This window comes from Hydra viridissima, unplaced genomic scaffold (genome assembly GCF_058129835.1).
Source record: "Hydra viridissima isolate aposymbiotic clone 2 unplaced genomic scaffold, HvirCarnegie_v1 scaffold_1, whole genome shotgun sequence".
Taxonomy (NCBI): domain Eukaryota; kingdom Metazoa; phylum Cnidaria; class Hydrozoa; order Anthoathecata; family Hydridae; genus Hydra; species Hydra viridissima.
In genome coordinates, this window is record NW_028324300.1 from 4,993,774 (window position 1) to 5,019,835 (window position 26,062).

A 26,062-nucleotide genomic window follows, 5' to 3' on the forward strand; every position below is an offset into this window, starting at 1 on the left:
AGTCAACTAGGGCCTAGTTGACTGATCTTACAGATCCTACAAGAATCCTATGGGTTGAGTTGCACAAGTCCCTGCAAGACCTATAAGCATCCTTTTGAAGGATCTTGTAGGATTTAAAGCAATTCTTACAGGATAAGGTAAGATCTAAAAGAATATTTTAAAAGATCTTGAAGGATCAAAATAGGATTCTCATAGGATGCTGTAGGCTATTTAATTTTAGATTCGTAATAGGTAAGTTTAAGTTGGAATTAATATTTTCTTATTGAAATAAAATTTCATTCTGTGTAAAATAAATTTTGCACATTAAAAACTAAATAAATAGTATAGCAGATATTGTTTTTTTTTAGTACATGTACTAAACATGTTTATGTACCAAACAAAATGTAAACGTTTTTATAGATTAAACAGGATATACCTTGTTATAACAAATGAAAATGAAATTTTTATAACGAAATTGTTAAAAAAGCGCGTTTCTTAATTTCTCCTTTAATTATCTGAGTGAAGTTAAAAAACGCGCTTTTTTTCATTTGTGAAAAAAAGTATATTTTACAGAATTAACATTAACAAAACAACTTTTCTGTTTTTACTTACGATCTTACGAATCCTTTAGGATATCCTAAAGGAGAATATAAGAATATTGCCATCCTACAAGACTTATAAGTTTTCTGTAAGATAGTCAACTAGGGAAGCGTCACGTAAAAAAAAAATTTTTTATTTCATTTAAATGTTTAAAAAAAACCTTTAAATAAAATGTTTAAAAAAACCTTTAAATTCATCGACTAAAAAATTGCAGTTCATATCAACAAAAAGCGAGCTTACTTTAAAAACGTTAGGATAATTCGCAGTTGAGCCGGGCCACTTTCCCCCGACTCAAAATTTTTTAACTAGTGTAAAATGTTTAAACTAGAAGCTAGGAATTTTAAAAATTCATGGCACTGTATTTAAAAAGGTGAGATCTGCGTTTTTTTTAAGAGCTTAAAACTAAAACATAGAATATCTAACAATTTCTATTACTATATTTTAAATTATTTTCTATTAATGTATTTTAAATTATTTACTAGTAATATATTTTAAATTATTTTCTATTAACATATTTTGAATTATTTACTATTAATATATTTTAAATTATTTATATATATATATATATATATATATATATATATATATATATATATATATATATATATATATATATATATATATATATATATATATATATATATATATATATACAAAATATATAATGTATTGTTATAGTATAATAATACAAATACTCTTGTTCGTTTGAGAGTGCTCGATACTATTGAATAATAGAGCAATATTTATTTATTCATTTATTTGTATAAATGCTAAAATCTAAAAATCTGAAACCGGTGATTACATGGAAGATTGTAGCACAATGCAAGCCCTACAATCAAACAGCAAAAGTTTGTAATCTTTGTCTCCGCGAAAAATTTCATATATTATCATACAAAGGAGAAAACTTACTTAACAAAAGATATGAAATAATATCAAAGTGCCGTCATGCAAAGAAACTTTTGCTATCCTTATTCGACACCAGGGACTAAAACCTTTGACGTCTTTTTGTTTAGTTTCGGTTTAGTAACGTCAGAACTCTTTCTACCATGATTTTAATTTGTAATTTTTAAACGGTTTTTAAGTAACGATATACATTATGGCTGATGATTGCCGAAAGGCATGAAACTCAGAGTTCCATAAAAAGGTGTTTTTATTCATTTTATACAAATAAATGAATATATATATATATATATATATATATATATATATATATATATATATATATATATATATATATATATATATATATATATATATATATATATATATATATATATATATATATATGTATATATATATATATAAATTATATACAAATTTTTAATTAGCTATATTTAGTAATCATCCATATTGTTTATATAAAATGTATTAAGCATATGGAACATTAACAAATACCACGGCCAACAACATCAGGATGGGTAATGTTAAGAAATGTGACTTTTTAGTAATAGATAAGTATACGCTATAATAAAATTATCCTAAACTCGTTTTTTGAGTTATACATTCATACTTTGTTTTTCAAACAAGAATAAAAAGCCACCACGATGTCTGCGAATCTGAGTTTTAAACTTATGAGCGCTGTAGATATAAATGGGTTATAAGAGAAATAAGAGAGTAAGACAAGTTTCTGACTCACATTGCAAAAATTTCAAACCGTTGCAAGAAAAATTTTCCTCATTATGTTAAGTATTTTTGCAGCTTTTAAAAAATTGGATTGAATAAAGAAGTTGAAAGGCTGGTGCCTTTTGCGCTCCTATTTTGACGGCCATGAATTATAGATTACAATGGCGAGTGCAGAACTATCCTACTCAAAAAACGAAATTATCAAAAGCTGCTTCAGAAGAAAGAGAAGAACGGCAGATTATATGAATTATTTCCATCGACAATATACACTGTCTGACAGATGGATCTCAAACAAGTGGTTGATGTGTTACTCAATTTAAGTTCATAAAAATTTCAATTTAAGTTCATAAAAATTTCAATTTAAGTTCATAAAAATTTTCAATTTGCAATTAAAATAAACTTGAACTTGTGAATCATTAATGATCAGGCCAAAAGTTTTGACTGTTGTTTTTTTTTGTTTTGTTTTTTGTTTTTTTTTTAAGAGAACCTCAAAAATTAACTGACCTTAAGGCCATCAACTGTGTTAGTACTCTATTGGCCAGATTAATATTACCATTAATATAAACATATTTCAATAAAAGTCAGTTATTTCTTTGAAAACTTTATGTAATGTTTTTTTTTTGCTCAATGTGCCCTAACGAAGATCAAACCTTAGTAAACAAGTTAACAAAAACTTTATTTTAGTAAAATGTCCCCGAGCAAACTGGTCACTCGAAAAGTATCAATATTTTTTCACTTAGAAGTTATTATTTTTTAAATCAGCTTTTGTTAGCGGCTGTATATACATTTATTATAAAAGCTACAATTGCTTTTTCTTCAAATGGGGAATAAATCGTTTTTTTATTTTTAGCTTCGAGCGTTTTATTGGTTTGAACAAAAAAATCAAGAACAAAGAATCAAAGATATTAACAATTTTCAAACATTTTGTTGAAAATTTGATTTCGATATCCCCAATTTACATTTTTTTACTCAAAGCTGCTTGCAAGTTTAGCTTGACATTTAGTGAGTACAAGTAGTCATTCTCCATATTGATATGTTTAGGATTTCTTGTCAAATGAACATTTACTATGACGAAAAATTGGCTTATAAGGAGATAGCATAATTATAAGGAGATAGCATAATTATTTTTGGAACCCGTTAAAAAAAAGTTCCGCGAACCGGTAAACGTTTTAGTTATTTTGAAGGAGTTATAACCCCCTGTTAAATTAAGCTTCTTGCTTGTCGGTTTTACTGTTGCTGTTAAATATTATTGCTTGGCACCTTAATTTTTTTTTTTTTTTTGAGACATGTTCTTTTTTCTTAAAAATAAAAGTAAGCACATTAAACTAGAGATGCATTGAATAAAAATCTCTTCAGATTTTTCGGAAATGTAGTTAATGTTATCTGGAGTTCAAATATCAAAATGTGACTCTGAAACAGAAGCAAATTTAGTCCAAACCTAATTAACAAAGTTTACAGAGAAATAAATGCAGGATACTTTTTTGCAAAAGTTTTTTAAAGGAAAAACGGAGAACAATGAAAAATTTACTAAAGAATAAAAAATATATTTCAGATATTGTAATTTTTATTTTTGTTTTTTTAGATACCATGATGGTTGAATCAATTGTTACAAAAAAACAAAGTGTTGCCATGTGAAAAAATGGGTCATGTAGCAGAAATTGAAGCATCTAAATGACAGATGATAGATAGGAAGGATGGTTCCCCAAAAGAGAAATAGCGCAAAGATAATAGGTTTCTATGAAAAAAAAAGAAAAATCTTATCCAATGCCATCATGGTTTTTTTAGTGCGCTCTTTGGACTTCAAAGAGTTTATTTTGTCAAGTGGTAGGATCTAAGATATTATATCCACGATATTAGATCCATGGGGGCGTGTATGAAACTGGAAATAAAACTTACTAAAGTTTTGCTTCAAATTTTTAGGGAGGGGAGTTGCCGTTCACAGAGACTACCACTCCCTCTTCCCTTAATCCGTTTGTATAAATTTTTAGGGAGGGCAGTTGCCGTTCAAAGAGACTACCACCCCCTCTTCCCTTAATCCGTTTGTATAAAATTTGAATGTTGGTTTTTTTAAAATAATCTTTGAGTTGCAAATGATGAAATTATTGGGTCAGTTCTGAAAAAGTATAAAATGGAATTGACTTTCAATTTTATATTTTCTTTAAATTTTCCAGGCATGATCTAGCCGAGTAATTCCGATTGCCTTGTTTAAGGCACCTTGGGTCTCTTTAGAATATGTTCTAATAGGTGGTACTCTGCTGCTTGTTTCTCATGCTTTAATTGTTTGTGTAAAGATAGAGACATGGTATGATAATCATATTAACTTGAAGTTAGTTCTGAAGTAATAAAAAAATCCGATTTGAAGCCATTTAGTTCAGGATTAGTCTGAGAATTACATCCACTTTAACTTTAGAAAATATCTCTGCTGTTTTAAAAACCCTACCGGTTTTGTTTTTGTTTTATTCTTTACTTTTGTAATAAGATTAAGTGGAATTACTGGTGCGCATGTGAAATGCATAGTGAAATCCGTGGTGCGCGTTTGAAAAATTTTTTGAAAAACTTAACACCTTTTTTATCAAGTTTTAGATTAAAGTGTTAAAGGTTGCTGTTTCACGGTCTCAAATTTTCTTCTTATGTAACAGAAATAAAATACTTTTAACGGTTACCAAAAATTGATAATAAATCTAAAAATGAAAAAAAAGAAAAGAAGGAAAATTTAAGTATTTTTTTGATCACTGTCAAAACCTTAGAGAAATCTTTGTTTTGTTTTGGTTTGCTTTTTTTTTATACAAAAAATGTTAAAAGATGTTGTTTTTTTGTTTTGTTTTTTTTTTTTAAATAAAGGCTTCTACTGCCAATGAAAGGATTATATTCTTCATTTTTCCGAATTACTAGCGCGTAACCTTTTATCTAGAGAATTATTTGTACAGCTATAACAAAGGTAAGCAAGCCAAACTACGACAAAGTTATCGCATCAACTATCTCTATTAATTAACAGCACTAATATTTGTGTACGGAAAATATTTAGCATTTATTTAACAAACAGCTTAAAAAGTAAAGTCCTAATTAAAAATGAACCCATACCAAAAAATCTACCTATTCATATTTGTTAAAGTAAGATTATAAATCTCTCAGAACCAAATAAAAACTTAATTGCAGATGGTTTTCCGATAAAAACTCTCTCTTACTTACTCTCTTAATTTCTTTTTCGTACTCTCTCACTCTCTCTCTCTCTTACTCTTCTTTCTCTCTCGTACTCTTCCCTCTCTCTCGTACTCTTCTCTCTCTCTCTCGTACTCTTCTCTCTCTTTCTACACTTCTCTCTCTCTCTCTCATGCTCTCTCTCTCGTACTCTCTCTCTCACACACACACTCTCTCTCTCTCTCTCTGTTTAAAGATTTCCATTTTCTATATTACTATATTATTACGTAAAAACAACAAGAAGAAAGTAAATCGTAAGTTATTTGTTTTTTAGAAAATTGATAAAAAATCAAATTTACTTTAATGCATATAACTTTTTGTTTCAAATTTTGATATAGATGTCATAGTCAATAAAAGACGATAAATAAAGAAGATAGATTAGATTGTTTTTTATATTTGATCAGACGAATCCATGTACAATAATCACCGATATATCAAACCAGCTGTTCAATTTTTTGATCAAATTGTTTGATTAAGTTGTCGTTTAAAAAGAGGAAAATTTCTGACCCTTTGTCACTTTTTGAATAAACCGTTTGAAGACCCTGTCGTCGGTTGAAAATGAAGCTGTATGTAATTTTTTTAAGCTTCATACTGGTAGGATGGATACGAGCACAATGGGTTAGTCAAATGGAAGGTAACTTTTATGTTTATTTCTAAAATACTTTGAAATCCCTTTTTTGCCTTATAAAGTCTATTTTTTTAGACTTAAATAATAACTGTTAGTCACATTTGAAAAATAATTATCTATTTAGTTAAAGGATTGTATCAAGGTGATATGGTTCTTGATCCAGATGAAAAACTAAAAATAAAAAATGGGTTTGCCAGCATGGTAGGAGGAAGATGGCCTGATAATACTGTCCCATACGAAATAGACAAATCGTTGGGTAAGGTTTGAGTATCAAGAACAAAATCAATTATAGCAGCATTTTTACTGTTGTATTTATTTTTAAACCACAAACAAATTTACACTGATTGCCATCATGCTAATATCTTTCTTAGGTTCCGCTGCAAGATCAGGAATTCAAGGAGCCATAGAGCAGTATCATAAATTCACCTGCTTAAAATTTAAACCAAGAACAACAGAACGCGTTTATATCAAGTTTCAATTTGGAAAAGGGTAATAAATTTGATAATGGTTTTAACGGTATAGAAATAATGAGAAAATACTTTTTAGTTAATATCGTTGTGAGAATCGATTGCTTGTTAAACGTTTAAATTTTTGATAATATTTCTAATAGATGCTCTTCACCAGTCGGTTACAAAAGTGACAGAATTAATGGAATTTCAATAGGTGAAGGGTGCGAGGGAGTTGGAACTGTTATGCATGAGATTGGTCACTCCATAGGTTGATTTCTTAATGACTTTATAGAAACCCATATCTTTTTAAATTAACATATGTAGGTTTATGTAGGTATATTCAAAAAAAAAATATTTTCCTTTGTACACAGGTCTTCATCACGAGCAATCGCGACCAGATCGTGATTCTCATGTCGAAATCATCTTTGCAAACATTCAGCCTGGTTCGTTTAATAGATTTTTACTATACTGCTTACATCAGCTTTTTTAGATCCAATATTCTCTGTAATTTTAATCAAATTTTAACGTTAAAAGTTAATTCGGTGTTGTTATTATTAAACGTTTCAATGAAAATGATGTTAATGTGATGTTTATACGTTAATTGATAGATATGCGTTTCAATTTCGACAAGGAGTCATCTAGCAGGGTAAACAGTTTAGATACAGAATACGACTTTCGCTCCATGATGCATTATGGTTCAACAGCTTTCGGTAACGGTAAAACAACAATCAGAACCAAAAACTCTTCAGATCAGTCATTAATTGGAAATAGAGAAGGGTTTAGTGGAAATGACATACAACAGATAAATCTCATGTATAACTGCAGAGGTATCAAATAAAAGTATTAATCTCATCATTAAAATTAAAATTGTTCGAAAAATCAGTAATCAATTAAATAGTTTGCGCTTACTAAATCAACAGTTTTTCCTCTGTGGAACCTTACTTTTCTTTAGAGGAAAAGTAGTATATATGATTACTGTTTTACTTTTAGCGGTTAAGAAATGTGGTGATGGTAGTGAAGAAGGAAAGAAATGTGGTTGCACCAAAGGGTATTGTTGGTCAAAATGTAATGGTAATTGGTGGTGCTACACTAATGGGGCTTTCCAGAGCTCGCAAAACAAAAATTATGTGTACTGCTCTAAAGATAGTCAGTGTGAACAAGGATGGTCATGTGGCGGCCCATGTAGCCTTTAACATCTTTTTTAAGATGAGAAAATCTCAACTATTTTATTTATAGAATAAGATAAAAAAAAACCTATTAGATTCTGCAATAGTATTTGCTTTAGTCGATAGCTTTGCAATTAAAACGCGAGTTTAACTTCTTTTTAATTTTAAATCTTGAAAAAATAAGTTTAATGTTTTATTACAAACATCCCACGGTTTTCGAGAAGACCGGGTTAAAAGGATAAAAACATTTAAAATAAATTTTTGTTCATTTTGGCCAACAACACACTCAGAGTTAGGAAATAAAATTTGAGCATTTTGGAGAAAAAGAAGTATATTATCAAAGAGTTTGTGTTTTTTCGCAAAAGCAAATAAGGGCTCGCGGTAAATTCCAGGGGGTTCTCTATTCTTCAACACCCTGAAATCAATTCTGTTTGATTGTTATGTACATCACTTTTTTGAATGCTTTTGAGCTAGGGATTACAATCCCGGGATACCAGCCTTTTTTATGATCCCGAAATTCCGTGATTGTCTAACATCAATCCCGGGATTCCCTATAAGATCCAACAAAACAAAGCATAATGAAAAAATATATAAAAATAACAATCATTTTGCGTATCAATAAAATAATTTTTATTAAGTATAAAATTGTAAAAAGTATTTTATTTTCAGTTGTATAATAAAATACTATATCGAAAAGGATTGATTTAGACAAAAACAAAAGTGAAAAACTTCGCACTGTTATGTTGGTTAGCATATACACTATTTAAAAATTGAATACGATCTGATTTAAATAATATATTTGTGAGCAATGAAAAATAATTTCATAAGAATATGCTTCCATGCGATACCCAGACATTGTATCATTATATATTACGGTTTATATTTATTTTACAATAATTGTAGTAGAGTACAGCAAAAAAATAAGATTAGGTTCAGTTCATCAAATTGAAGTGCGCAAGAAAATGGAATTCGGTGTAGAAGAGAGATTTTCTTTGTCTTTTGATGAATGGACGTCACTTCGAAATCATCGCTACATGAATATTAACGTTCATTGACAAAACTTTCAGTTCTGGAGTTTATGTTTAGCGCAGATTCAATACCAGCAGAAAAGTGCAATCAACTATTAGAAAAAAGACTTAAAAACCATAGCCTTGATCTACACAGAGACATTGTGGCTATAATGACCGACGGAGCAAGTTTTATGAAAAAAGTTGGCAGGTTGCTACCTGCTAACCAACAATTATGCTTTGCTCACGGCATACAACTTGCGGTAATTGATGTTCTTTATAAAAAGAACATCAATTACCGCAAGTTGTAAGAGAATTCGATGCAAATCAGCCAGATTTTAACAATTAATTTTCTGACAGTGATTCATCCGAGAATGAGGACATTGAGGAAGATTTGTTGGACTACAATCATGAAAATCTAAGGCCTAAAACTGAACTAAATGAAGTTCATTATGGGCCAGTCATTAAAAAGTACGCAATCTAATACTAAAATTTAGACAATAACCTACCAAGAACGACATCTTACAAAAATATATTAAGGCTGAATTTGGAAAACAACTGTCTTTAATAATGCACTGCAAAACACGGTGGAGCAGCCTTCTGTCATTGCTTAAACGATTTTACAAAGTAGAATATTGTATACAAAAATCATTAATTGATATTTACCCAGTGCAAGATAATTCTATAGCTCTGTCACATGATGAAGTGACAATATTATCAGAGATTATTACAACTTTCGTTCCCATTAAAGCAACGGTTGAAGCAATATGTCGTCGAGATTCTAACCTATTTACAGCAGACATTGCTATTAATTTCATGCTTACAAAATTAAAAGATGCTGACAATACAAGCAAAGAAATGCGCAGAGCTTTAATGACTCGCATGCATGAACGCCGAACCGATATGAGTGGACTTCTGCAATACCTGCATAACAGGCGAAGCCCCGTTGAAGTTGATGAAGAAATAATTACAGTGCCTTCTTCATTTAAATGTCGAAACCTTTCGGTAGAACTGCTGGAAAGATTAAATGTTGTCATCAAAAATTCAAAAAGAAATGACACTATTTGAAAATGTGGGTACACGTGGCAATTATTTAGAAAGAGTTTATTCTTTTCTTTTGACCGTGAAACCGACAAGTGTTGAGGCTGAGAGGGCATTTTCTTCCGCTGGACTGTTCAATACAAAAATCTGTAACCGTTTGGGCGATGAAACTTTGGACACGTTATGCTTCCTGAAGTCGCATTTCGAAGCACAAAAAACATAATATATCTCCTTATTTCTAACATGATTTTTTAACATTAGTTAACATTTAAAATTAAATTAACATGTTAAATTAAATTAATTTTATAAATATGTTTTTAGTTAAACGTACTGTTTTTACTCTACTTAATACTATATAGATGTTGTATCTGCTTTTCAATCCCGGGATTAATCCCGGGATCCCGGGATAGACGTTTTTCAATCCCGAAATCCCAGGATTGAAAAAGACCTCCGGGATTGCAATCCCTATTTTGAACGCTTAAAAAGGATAACTTTTTAGAATTTCCCCTGTTTTCGCTTTTTTTAGCACTGTTGAAACGATCTGACTTTGGTAGCCATTTCCCTAAATCTTTCAGATTGTGTTTAAGTTTAAAAGTTTGCTGAGATTGTCATACTGAGCTTGAAAAGTAGATCTAACAACTTTTTACGATAATTTTTACTATAACTTTTACTATAATTTTTTACTTTAATGGATTTGTCAAGATCGCAAAGATGCCCTCGGAGAATTTTTTAAATGTTCGTTTAAGGAGAAAAATTATTGAAAGTTATTTACCCAGCAAACACACAACGTTGAAACAAACGTTGTTTCAACGTTGTGTGCTTGCTGGGTAGGAAATTATAAAAAATCTTCTATTTCTTGCTGAAGTTCGTACTATCAATCAATTACCAGATAGGATTATGCATTTTAATCATTCTCTGCTTAAAATCCTCAATTTAAAAATCTCTTTGCAATCACGCATCTTCTTTATTGGTTATCAACTAATAAATCTTTAAGGGTACCATTTTAAGGGTATCATTTTCTTCATCAAAATTAGGTTTACAACAAACTGTTTAAAAACACTGACAATGATGAATTTGATTCTTTGATTGCATAATCACTTGAAATAATATTTTATGGCAATCTTGTTACTTTGGAATCCTAGAGTACAGATACCTGGTGGTAAATACTGAAATGCATCCTTAATCTAAAGGTTGCTTTTGGTATCTGTTTAAAGATATATTGTGATTTATTCAAAGTCATTTTAAATTATGTAAACATTGCTGTTTTCTGCCAAATGTATGTAACATGGTATTTTAGTTCCGTTGTTTAAAAAAAGGATGTAAACTTTGGCGTAACAAAATGACACTGCTATCAATGTTTTTCATGAGGTAAAAATTAATAACAACTTAAAGAGTAAATTTTCACTCATAAAACTAAAAAGTGATATTACATTCAGATTACATCCTATATAACTGAAGCTCATTACACAAATTTGCACATGAATAGTAAAAAGATTTTTGTGCTAAGGTTAACTTCACTTTAAGATGAATTTATTACGCGGTTATTGTTCCTTGTTTTTTAAGTATGTAAAATTCAAACTGATTTTTTAAATTTCTTTAAACGAAACCTTTAATACACATTTGTAAAACAGCACAAGTTTGCCTTTTTACTTTAGAGTGAAAGGATTTGATGCGAACGCTGTTGAGATGATTCACTAGCGAGATTCTCATGGTTTTCAACTCATCTGACTGATTTTTGTTGTTTTTAAGATCTTTTCGTTCTTTAAACTTTTAATATGAACAAAATTTAATCTAGTTAATAATGCAATCGGAAATTTTTCTGACAAGTAATTGAAATAGAACTGATCAGTAAATACTTTCGATAATTACATAATTTAAAACCTGAAGCAAATGTCTTATAAATGCTATTGATGCTTTTGGCGCGTTATATAATAGTATACGAGGTAAAGTACGTCTGACAACTGTCCTCGTTTCTCACAACCCATATCGATGGAAGGATCAGGATTGGATTGAGGCACTAAGGACAAAGGAACAGAAAAACTATATTTTGATGTTGGTGCAATCCATTTTTGTTAGTTTTTCTTTTATACTTAAAAAATGTTTCTTGACATTTCTGTTGTTTAAAAGGTTTCTCAAAAAAAACAAAAAAACTCTCCATTTTTCTTGCTTTTTTTCTTAAGCATTCTTCTCCTTCCAGTTTTTTAGTTTGTATGTAATCAGAGAAACCAACTTTCATGATTTATTTATGTTTGTTGTTTTGTCAAATAGCAGCAGTCCAAGTTAAGAAGATGTTGCTCAAAATGTTCATTTTGATGATTATGACTATTGAAACACAATAAAATATATTTTTTTAAAAAAAACTCTGATACAAAAATAAAAAATGCAGATCAGTTATTAATACAATCAACAATTTATTTCCTAAGAATAAAAGACATCTTTTATTTTCTTCAGACAATCTATAGATTCTTCATTTTATCTATTCAATATCCTGATACTATCTTCAATCAATTTTTCAATTACTGAAAAGCTCTAGGGTTAGGATTCTTACATTAAAGTGATAAAAGAATCAAACATTATGTTTCAGACAAGACTTATTGGACATTAATAGTGAAGAATACTAGCATGTATTTAAGAAAAGACTATCAATAGGTAAAGGATACTTGACAGAAAGGTTTGACAAAAAAAGATTAGTATCTTTTTATAAAATAACAAACAAAGATGGCAATCCTCAAGAAGACTCAAAATAAATAATTGATATACACAAAATACTTGGACTTTTATATTAAACTAAAATAGTAAAACATTTTTACAACACATATGCATAACATAATATATAATAGCTTAGCTAAGGTTTGTAAATATCTACAAGATATAAAAAAGTAAGGCAAAGAACTAGAGTTTCCACCTGCTTTTTCGCAACTCTCTTGTGTAAATTTCTAAAGATTTTATTATATCTTCTTCACTTGTTTTAAACATTGAAATTTTATAGTAACTCCAGTTTATTTGATCTGATGATTGCATATTTGAAGTAATTGCAGAACTTAACTTTACTTTAGTTAAACAATGGTAGCATTCTGAGTAGCTAGCTCGATAGTCAAATATTAAATCAGATAAACTTTTATACTTCATGGGTTTATCCATTAAGTTACTACGCCTACTTAAACCAATAGCACCAAAATAAGATTGGGAATACCAATACAGACCGAGAACAATGTGGCGATGAACTTTGTTTTGAAACCTTGATTTGAAACGAATTGTGAATCGCTGAAGTGATTCAATACTTGAAGTCAAATATATTGCAACAATAACTGCCTCTAAGCACTTTATTGGTAGGGGATTCTTAATGATATCTCTTGCTAATTCAGCTAATCTGTAAACAGGCCTTCTTGTTTTAACATTAAAAAACTGAATGCCTAAATGATTATACTGTAGATTATTGAGAAAACACTGAACTAGTTTAATTTTTTCTTCTAACGTCATACCATCAACAAATATGGGTTTTCTTGGTAAAGGTACGATATCCGTATTACTTTCATTGTCTAATGAAGGATTAGTCGATAAACTACTTGAAAAAAAATTTATGCTTGATCTTGATGAGTTTGAAAAATAAATCTCACTCTGAGGATGCGAATCTTTAAACTTTTGAAGTAAACATTTCCAAGACTCTTCATCTAATGGTAATTTGTAAGTGTTTTCTGACTTTTTACTACATTGATTTAGCATGTTGAGCCAAGAGAATATTCATAGCAACAGTTATAAACCAGCAAATTTTGCTGACTCAGCATATAAAGTACCAAAGAAGAGTTATATTGGTAAAAAGTCCACCGGTAAACAAAAAGTATTTCGCTATGTACTCATCAAGTCCTTATTACCTGTGAAATACTTACGGAATAATAGCTTAAGCAAAATATAAGTACTCCAATTAACCAAATTCACGTCAGAGGCCTGGGTCTATTTGTAGGGAAAAAAATAAAAATGATAGCTTTGTTTAAACTTTTTTAGCGCATTTTAAAGCTGTTCTATTCGTGTTTTTTATTCAGAAAAAAAGTTTAAATTAATAGCTTTAGCTATCCTAGATTTCAAAATGGTGAGATGGACATGTGCTTCAGAAAACAACATTTTTAGTAAAATACCATAAGTAGATTTCACAATTAATATAAAAAAAACCGTTTACTTTTGAAAATTCATTTCTTCACTTTTGAATCAATCTATACTTTTCGACATAATACGACTTTAAACTAAAGTCGCTATTTTTATTAAAAAAGATTTGAAATTTATATAAACAAAACTATCTATATACAAAAATAGACTTCACACGATTTTGTTGTTATTTAAAACGCTACCATTTTAATTTTTTTCCCTACAAACCGCGTTATATGAATTTGGCTAATAAGAAAATAAATACGATTAATAATTTTTCTTCAATTTCTAATAAAATTATTTATATGGTTAACACTTAAACAGAACGATTGGAAATATGTGATCAAAGAGAGGCCAAAAAAAAAGGGTCCTACTTTACTAGTCCTAGCACGTCCTAGTAGTATACTAGTTTTCTAAAATTCTTGTACCAAGAAATTTTTCAATATTCCGTAAAGAAAGTTTTTCTTTGGGTAAAACAAGTACCGTTGGGAAAGCGGAAACTATGGTCTTAAATTGTCACTTATTTTAAGCTTTTTGTTAAAAACAACTGGAAAAAAAAATTATATGGTGAAAATTTAGAGTTGCAAAGTGTATAATAAGTAAATGCATTTTTTTTTTGTTGATAAATTAATAACTGACTACTAGCCAGCGTTTTTTTTTTGTAAAATTATTGCAGAACAGCCCATAAACTACAAAGTAAGATTATGGACTGTGTACTACAGTTAACAAAAGCAAATACAAAATAGTAAATGTATCTTTGATTTAAAGAAATTACTTCACAATAAATATAATCTGATCAAAATCTAAATCATGAAACAAATTTTAAAAAAAACAAACTGGTAAACAAATAAGTTTTAACTAAATTTATATATTGAATAAATAGTTTACTAACTTCTACTAATTATTAATTACTCATAGTTTATTAACTAAATTAAAACTAAATTTATATATTGAATAAGTAGTTTGTTTATACAAAGTGCTCAATTCAATGTTTAAAATATATGGGGTTTATTCTATAAGCAGTTGCTTATATATCAAAGGTTTATTACATACCCCATATATTTTATATATTTATGTGCTCCATATATTTGATATATTCTTGCATTCTATGTATATTTTTACCTCAGTAGCAAAAAAAAAGCCTATTTGGTGCTTGCCTGTTTTTTCTTTGTTTGTTTGTTTTTCTTTTCTTTTCTGTTGTTTTTTTTTTTCTGTTTTGGTTTCTTATACTTTAAAAACAAAAAAGAAAACTACTTTCTAAACAAAATCTTTAAACACAGTTTTAGTCCTAAAAATTAGGCAGACCAAAGATTGAAGTTAAGATTGAAGCTTAATATTCTTTACTGTATGTTGGGGTATGCGAAGGTTCGTATTTTACGGTTCAAGAAATTGGTTCTTGTCTGTTTGGCTAAAACAAATTGCACATCTCAACGTAAACCAAAGCAAATGAAATTCAGCAGTTAATTAGGACAGAGATCAACCTACTATTTATGTTTTTATAAGTCTTTTATGATTACTTTGGAAATGGAGAAAATAATAAACTATATGTCAAAAAACGCAATTGAAATTTTTTTTCGAGGTACAATTTAACATTTCCATATGTAGAATTTATTTGTTCTGATAGAAATTATAATTTTTATTAGGGAGTATATATTTACTACCCTAAAATGACCTAGGGTTAACAAAGTCTTTTAAAAAAACGCGTTGTTAACCACTAAAAGTCAGAATTTTTAAACTACTCTGTACTAAAATAATCCAGCTTTATCAGATTTTTTTGATACTTTGTTTTAAAGTTCTGTTTAATTCCGACATTGGCAAAAGATTTACGATGCTCTTCTATGATTCGTATATGACATTCTTATATGAGACTGGTATGGTTCATTCATGAGCAGTTTACATGATTCATTCGTGAGTATTTTACATGATTCATTCGAGAGTAGTTTATAAAAACGGAGTCACCCGTATCTAGACATGAGGGTAGTTTTTAGAAAAAAGTACCCTCATGTCTGGACTTCTAAAAAAATAGATTTTTTTAAAAAAAAGTTTAGGAATGATGGGTGAGGGGGATGAGTGAACAACCAAGCATTAAAGTAACTGATTTATATATTTGCTATAAAAGTCAATTAAGCAAAAATGTTTCGGATAATCTAAAGCTGCACTTATTTAATCAATTAATTTTGATTAACCATTAGAATGTTTCTTTTCGTGAAAACCAGAATATATAATGCCGGCGGCTAAATAACATTCCGCTGAAAGAGAAACTTTCTTAAGAAGCAGAAGCCACAGGCGGCCACCTTCCAAATATTTTTTTGCCCCCAGAATATTCTGGCTTTCACCTCTAAACGCTTCCGCCTCCGGGTTGACCGCAGCCTCCAAAACATTTTCCCTTCAAAAAAATTCTGATGGTAACTGCCGATTGAGAGGTGGAAGAATCATGAGGTAGAAGGTAAATCGTTCTGCAGGGAGAATTTGGGAGGCGGCTGCCAATGGCTGCAGAAGAAAAATGGAGACGAGAAGATTTCCGCCGTTTGTCAACTCTTGGGAAAAAAATCTGACAAACAAAACTACTCACGTTTTCAAAACAGTTGTTTAAGTGTATAACATTTAAATTTATTTACGTCAGTAAGTTTTCTTGGTACAACATTATTTCTCTATTTTTTAGAAATATTAGCAACTAGATCGTTTTTTAAATTTATAAGCAAGGAATAAATTTTGATTAAAAATGCAAAATAATGAAAGCTTTGAGATGTGGTTTAAGGAAAATTTATCTAATTTGCTTGGATTTCCAGCTGGAAATGATATGACTAGGTGAGTAGCATTTGTATTAATTAAACCGTGATATTCTCGTCATCATAATTGACCTATTGTATGTATATATATATATATATATATATATATATATATATATATATATATATATATATATATATATATATATATATATATATATATATATATATAAGGTTTATTATCTTGTTTTTTCTTTAATCCTTATAAAAATATTGATATTTATTTTAAAAGATTAATTCCAATAAGGACTTGCAAGGGATATAATAGTAGATTATCTATTGATAATTTTGTTTCAAATGATTGGTTATGGTTTTAATTTTGAAATCAAATTTTAATACAGCATTTTATAGCTTTTACAAAGTTACATTTATTTTAAAAAGTTACTTTACTACAAAAATAGTTCTTGTTAATACCAAAATAAAATTTTCACTATCAATAAGTCACCCAAAATACTTGGTCACAGAAACAGCATACACTTTTAGGCACACACTGTATGCTATCTACATGCATACATTCAATTATTTTCTTTACTAAAAGTATTTTACACTTTGTATATATTTTATATGGAAGTTAAAATAGTCAAAATTTTAAATATGTTTTTATATATTTCTACTATTTTAAATTTAGTTACATTTTATCATTTGAGAGTGAAAGAGATATCAAAGAATACTTTAAAAGCCTTCTTGATCTAAATCAGCCAAAATCAAAACAATTTTTTGATGAGTTTTTAAAAAGATGGAAACCACCTTTAGATAAATATAGAGTTTACAATAAAAATGAAACTTTATCTGCTCCATCAGAAAACATAAAATATGAAGAACTTTCTCAAAAGAAAATGAAATCCATTCAACGAACAACAAACGCAGGAAACAACTTAGAGGTTATAAACTGTTTAGTTGTTATGGTTGTATGTATTTTAAAATTAAAGATTTATACTATAACTAATAAATTTATTATAATCAACTTTGTAATGCCAAATAGTTTATTATATGCATATCTGTATGTTAGGGCAGTCTTTAATTCATAATGATATTTCTTTCTCCTAAAGTTGAGTATGGCATCTCTTTATCCTGTGTTTTTTGATGAAAAATTAAATCATGCAAAGTTTCAGTTTAGTTGGATAAAGTTTAGAGGTTGCTCAATGTTAAATCTGTTTTGTGTATGGATAAGTTTATAAATTTTTAGTATTCTTACTTTTTTAAAAAAAATGCATTTCATACAGATTAATAAGCTGTTTGATATTGCACATGTAAATGCTGTCATAAGTTGGACCAGAAGATTGATCATTTTTTTCAAAGAACTAGATGGAGGCTATCAACAAGAAGTTGGCTTGCAAGGCAGATAACTTGAAGAAAGGAAGTAGCTGACAGAAAAATAGCCTAAATAGATGATGAGCGTAAGGTTGCCAAAATAATTGGTGCATATAACATATTTTCATCTACATCATCTTCCAGCATCATGTAAGAGAAGATCATTTAGCATCTGTTCTTGATCATACCAATATCAGTGGTAGAGAAATACATATTTAATTGCAGCAACAGCACAAAGCCTTAGTCATAATGTTGCAGACTGGGCTTCAGCAAAGGGTTGGAAGATTTTGTAACAACTTTTACTTTTAAATTCTTTGAAATACTGGAACTTACTACCAAGTTCTGGACAAAAATACTTTCTGTGCAATAGGAACAGAATGTTAAATCCTAGAAGGCCAATTAGTTTATTCAGAGCCCAGGGGTTGTGTACGGCATTACCAAATGTGGGGTCAAACTGATTCAAGATTTTAATTTGTCTATTATTAAAAACAAGGAATAGAAATAATACCTGCTGCAAGTTGTATTTAAATTTGCACATAAATTCCCAGACCCAAAGAAGTGTGTGTTGCTGCAAGGGCTTGAAGAGAATTCAAAGAACTAACTTAATATTCAGTTTTAGCTAAATATTGAAATTTAGTTTGTGCAAAGCACTCTGACAATAGTTTTTGCACTAACTTGGTTACAATGATTGTGAAAATTATTATTTTTTAATGCCTAGCTTTTAATTGTATTCATTCTATTTAACTGTATGTGATGAAATAACACTTCTGGTGCTTTAATGTTCTCTGAAAATTTGTTTCCTTAACTTATTTATTTATTGAAATTTCAATTTCAATTTAAATAAGGCCATTACTATTGAAATTCGTTGAGCAACCTCTAGATATCAATAATGCAAGCTCAAATTTCATATATATATATATTTATGTATGTATGTATGTATGTATGTATGTATGTATGTATGTATGTATGTACGTATGTATGTATGTATGTATGTATGTATGTATGTATGTATGTATGTATGTATGTATGTATGTATGTATGTATGTATGTATGTATGTATGTATGTATGTATGTATGTATGTATGTATGTATGTATGTATGTATGTATGTATATAAAATAGTAATCAAGAAAGTTTTTGCATTTGTCAAATTAAAAATGAATATTACTAGAGTATATCCATAAAGGTTATTCCTTTGACAATACTTGAAAAAAAATTTCAGATGCCATTTTAATATATATATCTACTATCTTATCAAAAAAAATTTAATTTGGTCATTTCTTGAAAGGCTTAGTCTAATATCTTTTACAATATCCTTGATTATATATAGAGAACTTACTAGAGACCCACCACTTTATTCAAGCAGTATTCTGTTTATGCTTGTGTGAACAATTCGCTCAATAAACTAAGTTAAGAAAATAATAATATGTTAGTGTGTGTTAATTTGCATTCCAACATACATCACCATCTCATTAATGATAGAAATTCACAAAAAAACTGTTTTTCACCTAAATAAGGAGTTTGTGTGAGTATGTACATACATAAACTCAATATCTGGATAATCTGAAAGACAGTTTACAATTGAAAGTAACAAATATCTTGGAATGTTTTTTATTAAGATATCACATCAAGATGCTCTTCCAATACATATGGAAAGAAAAGTGAAGCATGATGCAAAGTTAATTGACAAAAATTGCCTGTCAAGTAATGAAATCAACCAAATAAAGGTAAAATTTAGTTGTCTATCTTTTGATTATATAGTGGTTTGGTGTAAAAATGTTATAGTTATTATGATAAGCATAGTGTGCATACTTTTAGTTAGAAAAAAAAATTATTATGCAAAAAAGAATAAAAATAAAATGAAACAGGTAATCTTTATTTGTATTGTTTTTAACTTTCATCTTTTTTTTAGGGTGCAAATCCATTCAAGCGACGTAATTTCAAATATGTACCCCTTTATAGTGCAGATGGAAAGTTAAAAACAGATACTATCCTTTTACCAGGTCGTCATCCCTGTCAATGTTTAGCTCAGAAACATAAACTAATAAATAATTGTTTTCAATGTGGACGGATAGTTTGTGAACAGGAAGGATCAGGTCTGAGAAATGTTTTAAAGTTGCTCCTTATGCAAGTTACAAACATTTTTTTCCTCTTTAGGAATATTTTTGTTTTGGAATGTAATCTTCTTTCTGTTGACTGCATAAAAATAAAATTCACTTAAAATAACCTTTAAATGGTTATTTTATCTCAACCTGTGAATATTTTGTTGTTGTTGTTGTTTTTTTTATCTTTTAGATTATTTTTATTTTTGCCCTTAATTATTTTTGTAATAGGTATTTACTGCAATAAAATATTATGGCATAAGATAGTTGAAAAAAAAATTATTTTTAGGTCCTTGTATATTTTGTGAGAATCTAGTCTGCAGTTTAGAAGAACAAGAAATAATTTGCCGTGAATCTAAGAAAAGTAAGAAGTTAAAAGAAAAGCTGATGAGTCAAAAAGCTGAGGTGAAACCAACTCTTTTTTTGTGATGAGCTTGTGAAATAGAAATTTGAAATTTTCCTTCAATTGAAATAAATTTTTTATCAAAATCTTATAAACTTACACTAAAAACTGTTTAAGAATATTTTGTTCATGTTGTTTATAAGGAAAATAGTAGAAATGTTTTGTTTTATGTTGAAAATAGTAGAAATCGGTTTTGTAATTGCTTTCAGGTTATAGAGGAAGAGACAGAGGAGGAAAAAGTCAATGCAGGATTACAGAAAGCTCTTGCTCAAAAAGATCGGCTTTTGGAATTTGATAAAAACAGGCAAAGTTTAATATTTTAGCATTTATCATATTTTTTATTCTGACTGAACTTCTAATTATTAAACTCAACTTGATATTCAGGTATTTGTTGTTGCAACCAAACGTTCTATCATATACTGTTAGTTTTTTTTTTCTTGCCATTTTTGCAAGTAAAAATTAAGACCTAAATAAATGATGTAGGTTAAATTATCAAAAATATATCCTTTTAGAATGCAGCCAAAAACATTACAGTTAGGTTTTTCTGATTAATGTTATCATGCAAAGATTCTCAGTAGAGATATTAAAAGTGAATTTCATACATTAAACAAGAAGCTATTTTTTTCCCTTTTAGGTGACTAATAAGTTATTTTAATTTCATTTTGCATATGAAATTCTAGTACAAAACGGACAAAAGTTATTGATGATGAAGCAGATTACTTCTCAACTAATAGTCGTTGGCTTTCAAAAAAGCAAAAAGAGGCTTTGGCTCAGCGAGATAAAGAAATTCGTGATCAACGCTTTAAATCTGTATTAGATAGGAAAATACGTATTGATTTTTTAGGAAGAGAAGTCTATGAATCTACTGAAGATAACTGTAAGTATTAAGAACGGAAAATAGTACTTACTTAAAAATTAAATTAGTTAAAAAGAAAAAATACTCATATAAAAAGAATGAGTAAAAGTTATATTGAGCAATAAGCATTTTTAGCTTAAGAGCTTATTTTTTTTAGCTCATTTTTTTTTTTTTTTAACAATTTTAATAACTTTGAAATTAAAGAATTAAATATTATTGTATTAAGCTTTGACTGCTATTAAACAAATCTAAAGTAAGCAGCGGTTTTGTATACCTAGTAGATTTGTTCTGCAAAAGTTTGTATTTCAAAGAACAAATCAATCAATACAATTTTCTTGTATTTAGTTGTTTATAATGGTGAAGATGATGATATCATCAAGACTATTGAGCATGATGATAAGTCCAACAGTTTAGCTGTAAACACAAAAAACCATCCTTTAGTTGATCCTCGAATACCTATTGAGCCACCCCAAGTATATAGAAGCCTTATTATCAATTTTTTAATTTTCTTGTTTAATCTTAATTACTAAAAGTATTTTTTATTAACTTACTGTAGTTATAAAATAATTTTTTGTTTTAGTTGTTTATTTGATTTTAATTTTAATTGTTACAGTTTCAATCGAATTGTTTTAAAGCTGATGTAAAATTAACTTCAAATACACAACAAAAAGTAGCTCATCGAATGATTAGACTTCAGGATAAAGAACTACAGGAGGTTGTTGATCAAGGTAACATTTGTACAATTTAAAAATTTTTTTTTTGTGTCTGTTTTTTGTGTAAGGTTCAATACTTAAATTCTTTATCTTTAGGAATGTGTTTAAGTATGCATCAACCTTGGGCATCACTTCTCATTTATGGCATCAAAAAGTGAGGGAAAAATGTTCTGTTAAAAAAGTCTTTACATTATTATATTAAAAATATATTCATTTTTAAAAAAATCATTAAAAAAAAAACAACTATTTTTTTAATAATGATTTCAAATAATTTTTTAAAATTGTTTTAGCATGAATTAATCATCAGTTTTATAAAAATCATCAATTGATATTTTAATTTTTTTAGAATAGAAGGTCGAAGTTGGTATACTGCTCATCGAGGTCGCCTATGGATAGCAGCCACAGCAAAAGAACCAGAGAAAGAGCAGATTCAGCAAGTTGAAAATCAATATCGAATGTTTTATCCAGGTAGATATGAGCATGAGGCAAATGTTTGGCTTTCTTTTTTTTTTTTTTTTTTTTTTTTTTACCAAGAGTTAAGGTTCTCAGCTATTATCACTATTGAAATGCTAGTTTTTTTTAAATAGACAAAGTGTTTGATTTCCCAAAGAATTATCCCAGTGGATGTCTGCTTGGATGTGTTAATATGATAGATTGTCTGTCAAATAATGATTATTTTAACTCTGTAAGTCTATTAATTTTTGATGCCTTTTAAATGCCTTTTCATGATCTCAAGTTTTTTTTTTATTCATTGTTATTATTTTGAATGATATTATTTTTGCTGTTTGTATTGTTACATATTTAACACTGTTTTTGTTTTTAGCGATAAAAGTAATAATATTGTTATGGTTATTATTACTAGCAGGTTAGTTGAGTCAATAATTGACTCAGCTAGCTTGCTAGGTAAATCAAGATGCATACTAACCCAAGTTCAAAGTGTTCAATTACTTGCATCTATATGTAAATTATCCATTATATATTTTTACTTTTACTTGCTAGCAATTCTAATCAATTAATGCAGAGTGCTAACGTGTATTATCAACTCATATATTGTGTAATTAATCCAAAAGGTTTACACCAGTATCATGAAAAGCTGTATTGTATACAATTATCAATATTAATAGTTTTATACGGGGTATGGAAGGATATTCCATAAAAGCACCTTCAAAGTGTCTCTGAAGACTTTTGTAACATGTTATTCAGTTTTGCTGTTGAAGTTGACTGGTCTTAATGATTTTTCTACACTTTGGGTTATTGTAGTAAATCTACTATTTGTCCCCATTCACAATTCAAAAAACCATTCTGATTTTGTCCTTTGAGCACTTGAAAAAAATGGCACTCAATGTTTCTTGGTTTGAGATCTTACAGAACCCAATTTCCTTGCTTTCGCGCCATACCCATGCCCTTGAGATAGTTTAAAATTGCTGTTGAGTCACTCCCAAGGTTTCAGCAAGCTCCTTTTTAGTTAGGCATGAATCTTAGTCCAATAACATCTCCAAATCAGCGTCTTCAAACATTACTGGTTTCCTTTTGCTTTCTTTGTTGTTGTTTTTAAAATCCCAACTTTTGAAATGGCAGGACTAATATTTAAACAGATTTTTACACTTGCATAAAGAAATAAGTTTATACAGTGTCTCAAAAAAATTATCCGACCAAACAAGTTTTTCCCAAAAAAAAAATGTTTACGCTCTAAATTATACTAAAAACAATGAATAGGGATACTTTGTCTGTCATTTTAATTCTATTGGTATTAATAGTATGCTATTTAGCGTTCATATTTTTTGATTCATGCTTCAGTTGGTTTATTATTTGTCCTAAGAGAGACTTAGTATTGAATAGGCTTGTAAAAAAATTATCCGACCAAGCGATATTTAGGTAAGTTTAATTAATTTTATGTGAAATTTGTTGAAATATTTTAGCAAATTTTTATACAATTAATGAAATTGCATAACAAAAAACTGTTTTTTTGTAGTAAAAAAAAAATGTATAAAAAGAAGGTTTCATGTTTTTTTAAGTAAAATGGTGGGAGGTAAACGTCACTGGACTGTTTCTCAGAGAAATTTAGCTGTTGATCTAGTCAATCAGGGTAAAACCTATCGTCAGGTGCAGCAAGAGACTGGAATTCTTCATAATACAGTATCCAACATAATAAAGAAGTATAATTTGATCGGAACAACAGCCACAAAAGAAGGGCAGGGTCGCAAAAAAAAGACTTCTAAAAGTTTTGATAGAAACTTAATTATACAAGTCAAGAAAAATCGCTTCATTTCTGCTCGAAAACTGGCTGAGCAAGTTGAAGAGAATTATGGAATCAAATTATCCCATCAGACAATCAGAAATCGTATCCGAGACCAGGGATTTCAAGGACGACTTGTGTGTAATAAACCATATTTGAGTAAGAAACACATGAAAAGAAGATTGGAGTTTGCTAAGAAGTTCAAAAACATGTAGTTAAGTTTCTGGAAAAAGATCCTGTGGAGTGACGAATCGAAATTCAACTTAAAGTCATCTGATGGAGCCCAAAAAGTTTGGAGAAAAGCCAGAGAAGCCTACAAATTAAGCTGCATGAGAGGAACTGTCAAGTATGGCGGCGGTAATGTGATGGTATGGGGTTCAATGGCTTGGAAGGGTGTCGGAAAACTCAAATTTATTGATACTTTAATGGATCAGGTGCAATACAGAAACATATTAAAGCAAAATTTGAAGTCATCTGCTCGAAAACTTCGGCTAGGATCTGATTTTACATTTCAGCAAGATAACGATCCCAAGCATAGTGCCAATAAAACCAAGGAGTGGTTTGCTGAAAATAATGTTGAGGTCTTGGAATGCCCGCACAATCATAGACCGAAAAATTGGAGATCGGTCATTTTCCAAAAAAGATAACCTCAAAGTGGCAATTGAAGAAGCCTGGGAAAAGATTCAACCAGAAGAAACAAAATCTTTAGTTGAATCAATACCTAGACGTCTAGAAGCTGTAATCCAAGCAAAGGGAGCCCACAAAGTATTAAAATAATTGTTTTGTTATATAATAATTTGTTATGAAACAAATAATGTGTTTGGTTGAATATTTTTTTGACAATAAAAAAACGACCTAAGTTCCTTTATTTTAAGACTGAAAACCTTGTGATTCATATTTTACATTAAAATAAATAAAATCAATTTAAAAACATGTTCTTTTATTTTCATTAATCTTGAGTTTACCAAAAAAGTCTAAATTTATGAAAATACAGCACTTTCTTTAGGAAAAATATTTTTAAAAATGTTTTGAGACACTGTATATGTATATATAAATTTTATACATGAATTCTGTCCAATTTTGTAAGGAATCAAAATAAATATTAGTTATGAAGGCATAATTTTTTTTGTTAAAAAGAACTTCTCTTTACTTTTTTTATGTTTGCTACGCCATGCTTTTTTAATGTTAAGTTTTAGGTTTGTATTATCTTTTTTTTTTGAAGTCTTAAATTTTGACAGCTTTCATTATACATGGCAACATGTAATGTGGAATTGTTATTTTTTAAATTTTTTTCAGCACCCTGAATGCAAAGAAGATTCGTCCTCAGAATATCTGTTTGTGTGTGAAAATCCTCAACCTCTCAAAGTGATGTTCTCTATGAAAGGACATCACAAAATATGTAAAAGCAATTTCTTTTAATTCTTGTATTTCTCTTTTTTGGCAAGTTCTCTTTATATGCAAGTGCCATATTTTTTCTTAAGCACAACATTCATCATCTTTCAACTTAAACTGTTTTTATTTTATTTTTTTTATTTTTTATTTTTTACCAATATAATTATAAAATATTATTTTTATTTAGATAAACTTGATGCACAGGTTCATGCGTCTGCAAGAAAAAGTTTGCTTTTTAGTTGACATCTTCATCTTCCCTGGAAAATTAGTTTTATGAACGCTAAAATTTTGAAAAAAATATAGTTTTGAAAAATTTATATTGTAATTAAATATTTACACACAAAAAATGCTGCAAAGATTTCTATATTTTGTAGTCTTCAATATTCAGAAATATTCTCCTTCACTAAGTTGTTTTTTGTCATCGAATTTT

The 26,062-nt window shown here is 28.8% G+C and overlaps 3 protein-coding genes across 3 annotated transcripts; 2 read left to right on the top strand and 1 right to left on the bottom strand.

Annotated features, from left to right (window-relative positions):
* Positions 1-5,738: 5,738 nt before the first annotated feature.
* LOC145188054 (blastula protease 10-like) lies at positions 5,739-7,985 on the top strand. The gene is made up of 7 exons (XM_080064609.2): positions 5,739-6,034; positions 6,153-6,284; positions 6,400-6,517; positions 6,639-6,745; positions 6,849-6,920; positions 7,086-7,304; positions 7,468-7,985. The coding sequence occupies exons 1-7, from the start codon at positions 5,959-5,961 to the stop codon at positions 7,668-7,670; spliced, it is 927 nt and encodes a 308-aa protein (XP_079920735.2). The 5' UTR covers positions 5,739-5,958; the 3' UTR covers positions 7,671-7,985.
* Positions 7,986-12,016: 4,031 nt separating this feature from the next.
* LOC145188150 (tubulinyl-Tyr carboxypeptidase 1-like) lies at positions 12,017-13,598 on the bottom strand. The gene has a single exon (XM_080064718.2). It carries the CDS (start codon positions 13,412-13,414, stop codon positions 12,584-12,586), a length of 831 nt encoding a protein of 276 aa, XP_079920844.2. The 5' UTR covers positions 13,415-13,598; the 3' UTR covers positions 12,017-12,583.
* Positions 13,599-16,284: 2,686 nt separating this feature from the next.
* On the top strand, positions 16,285-26,035 carry LOC145187431 (activating signal cointegrator 1-like). Its single transcript, XM_090081431.1, has 14 exons — positions 16,285-16,639; positions 17,249-17,501; positions 19,550-19,657; positions 19,843-20,026; positions 20,322-20,437; positions 20,645-20,739; positions 21,116-21,312; positions 21,637-21,764; positions 21,905-22,019; positions 22,101-22,158; positions 22,351-22,472; positions 22,592-22,689; positions 25,537-25,639; positions 25,820-26,035. Exons 1-14 carry the CDS (start codon positions 16,554-16,556, stop codon positions 25,873-25,875), a joined length of 1,719 nt encoding a protein of 572 aa, XP_089937557.1. The 5' UTR covers positions 16,285-16,553; the 3' UTR covers positions 25,876-26,035.
* Positions 26,036-26,062: the final 27 nt, after the last annotated feature.

Excerpts from the sequence above, each read along its gene's own strand:
- LOC145188054 (XM_080064609.2), top strand. The coding sequence starts at position 5,959 with ATGAAGCTGTATGTAATTTTTTTAAGCTTCATACTGGTAGGATGGATA. Across the intron at positions 6,035-6,152 it reads ATGGGTTAGTCAAATGGAAG|TTAAAGGATTGTATCAAGGT; the intron begins GTAACTTTTATG and ends TTATCTATTTAG. Across the intron at positions 6,518-6,638 it reads AAGTTTCAATTTGGAAAAGG|ATGCTCTTCACCAGTCGGTT; the intron begins GTAATAAATTTG and ends TATTTCTAATAG.
- LOC145188150 (XM_080064718.2), bottom strand. The coding sequence starts at position 13,414 with ATGCTAAATCAATGTAGTAAAAAGTCAGAAAACACTTACAAATTACCA.
- LOC145187431 (XM_090081431.1), top strand. The coding sequence starts at position 16,554 with ATGCAAAATAATGAAAGCTTTGAGATGTGGTTTAAGGAAAATTTATCT. Across the intron at positions 20,438-20,644 it reads TGATGAGTCAAAAAGCTGAG|GTTATAGAGGAAGAGACAGA; the intron begins GTGAAACCAACT and ends AATTGCTTTCAG. Across the intron at positions 22,159-22,350 it reads CTCATTTATGGCATCAAAAA|AATAGAAGGTCGAAGTTGGT; the intron begins GTGAGGGAAAAA and ends TAATTTTTTTAG.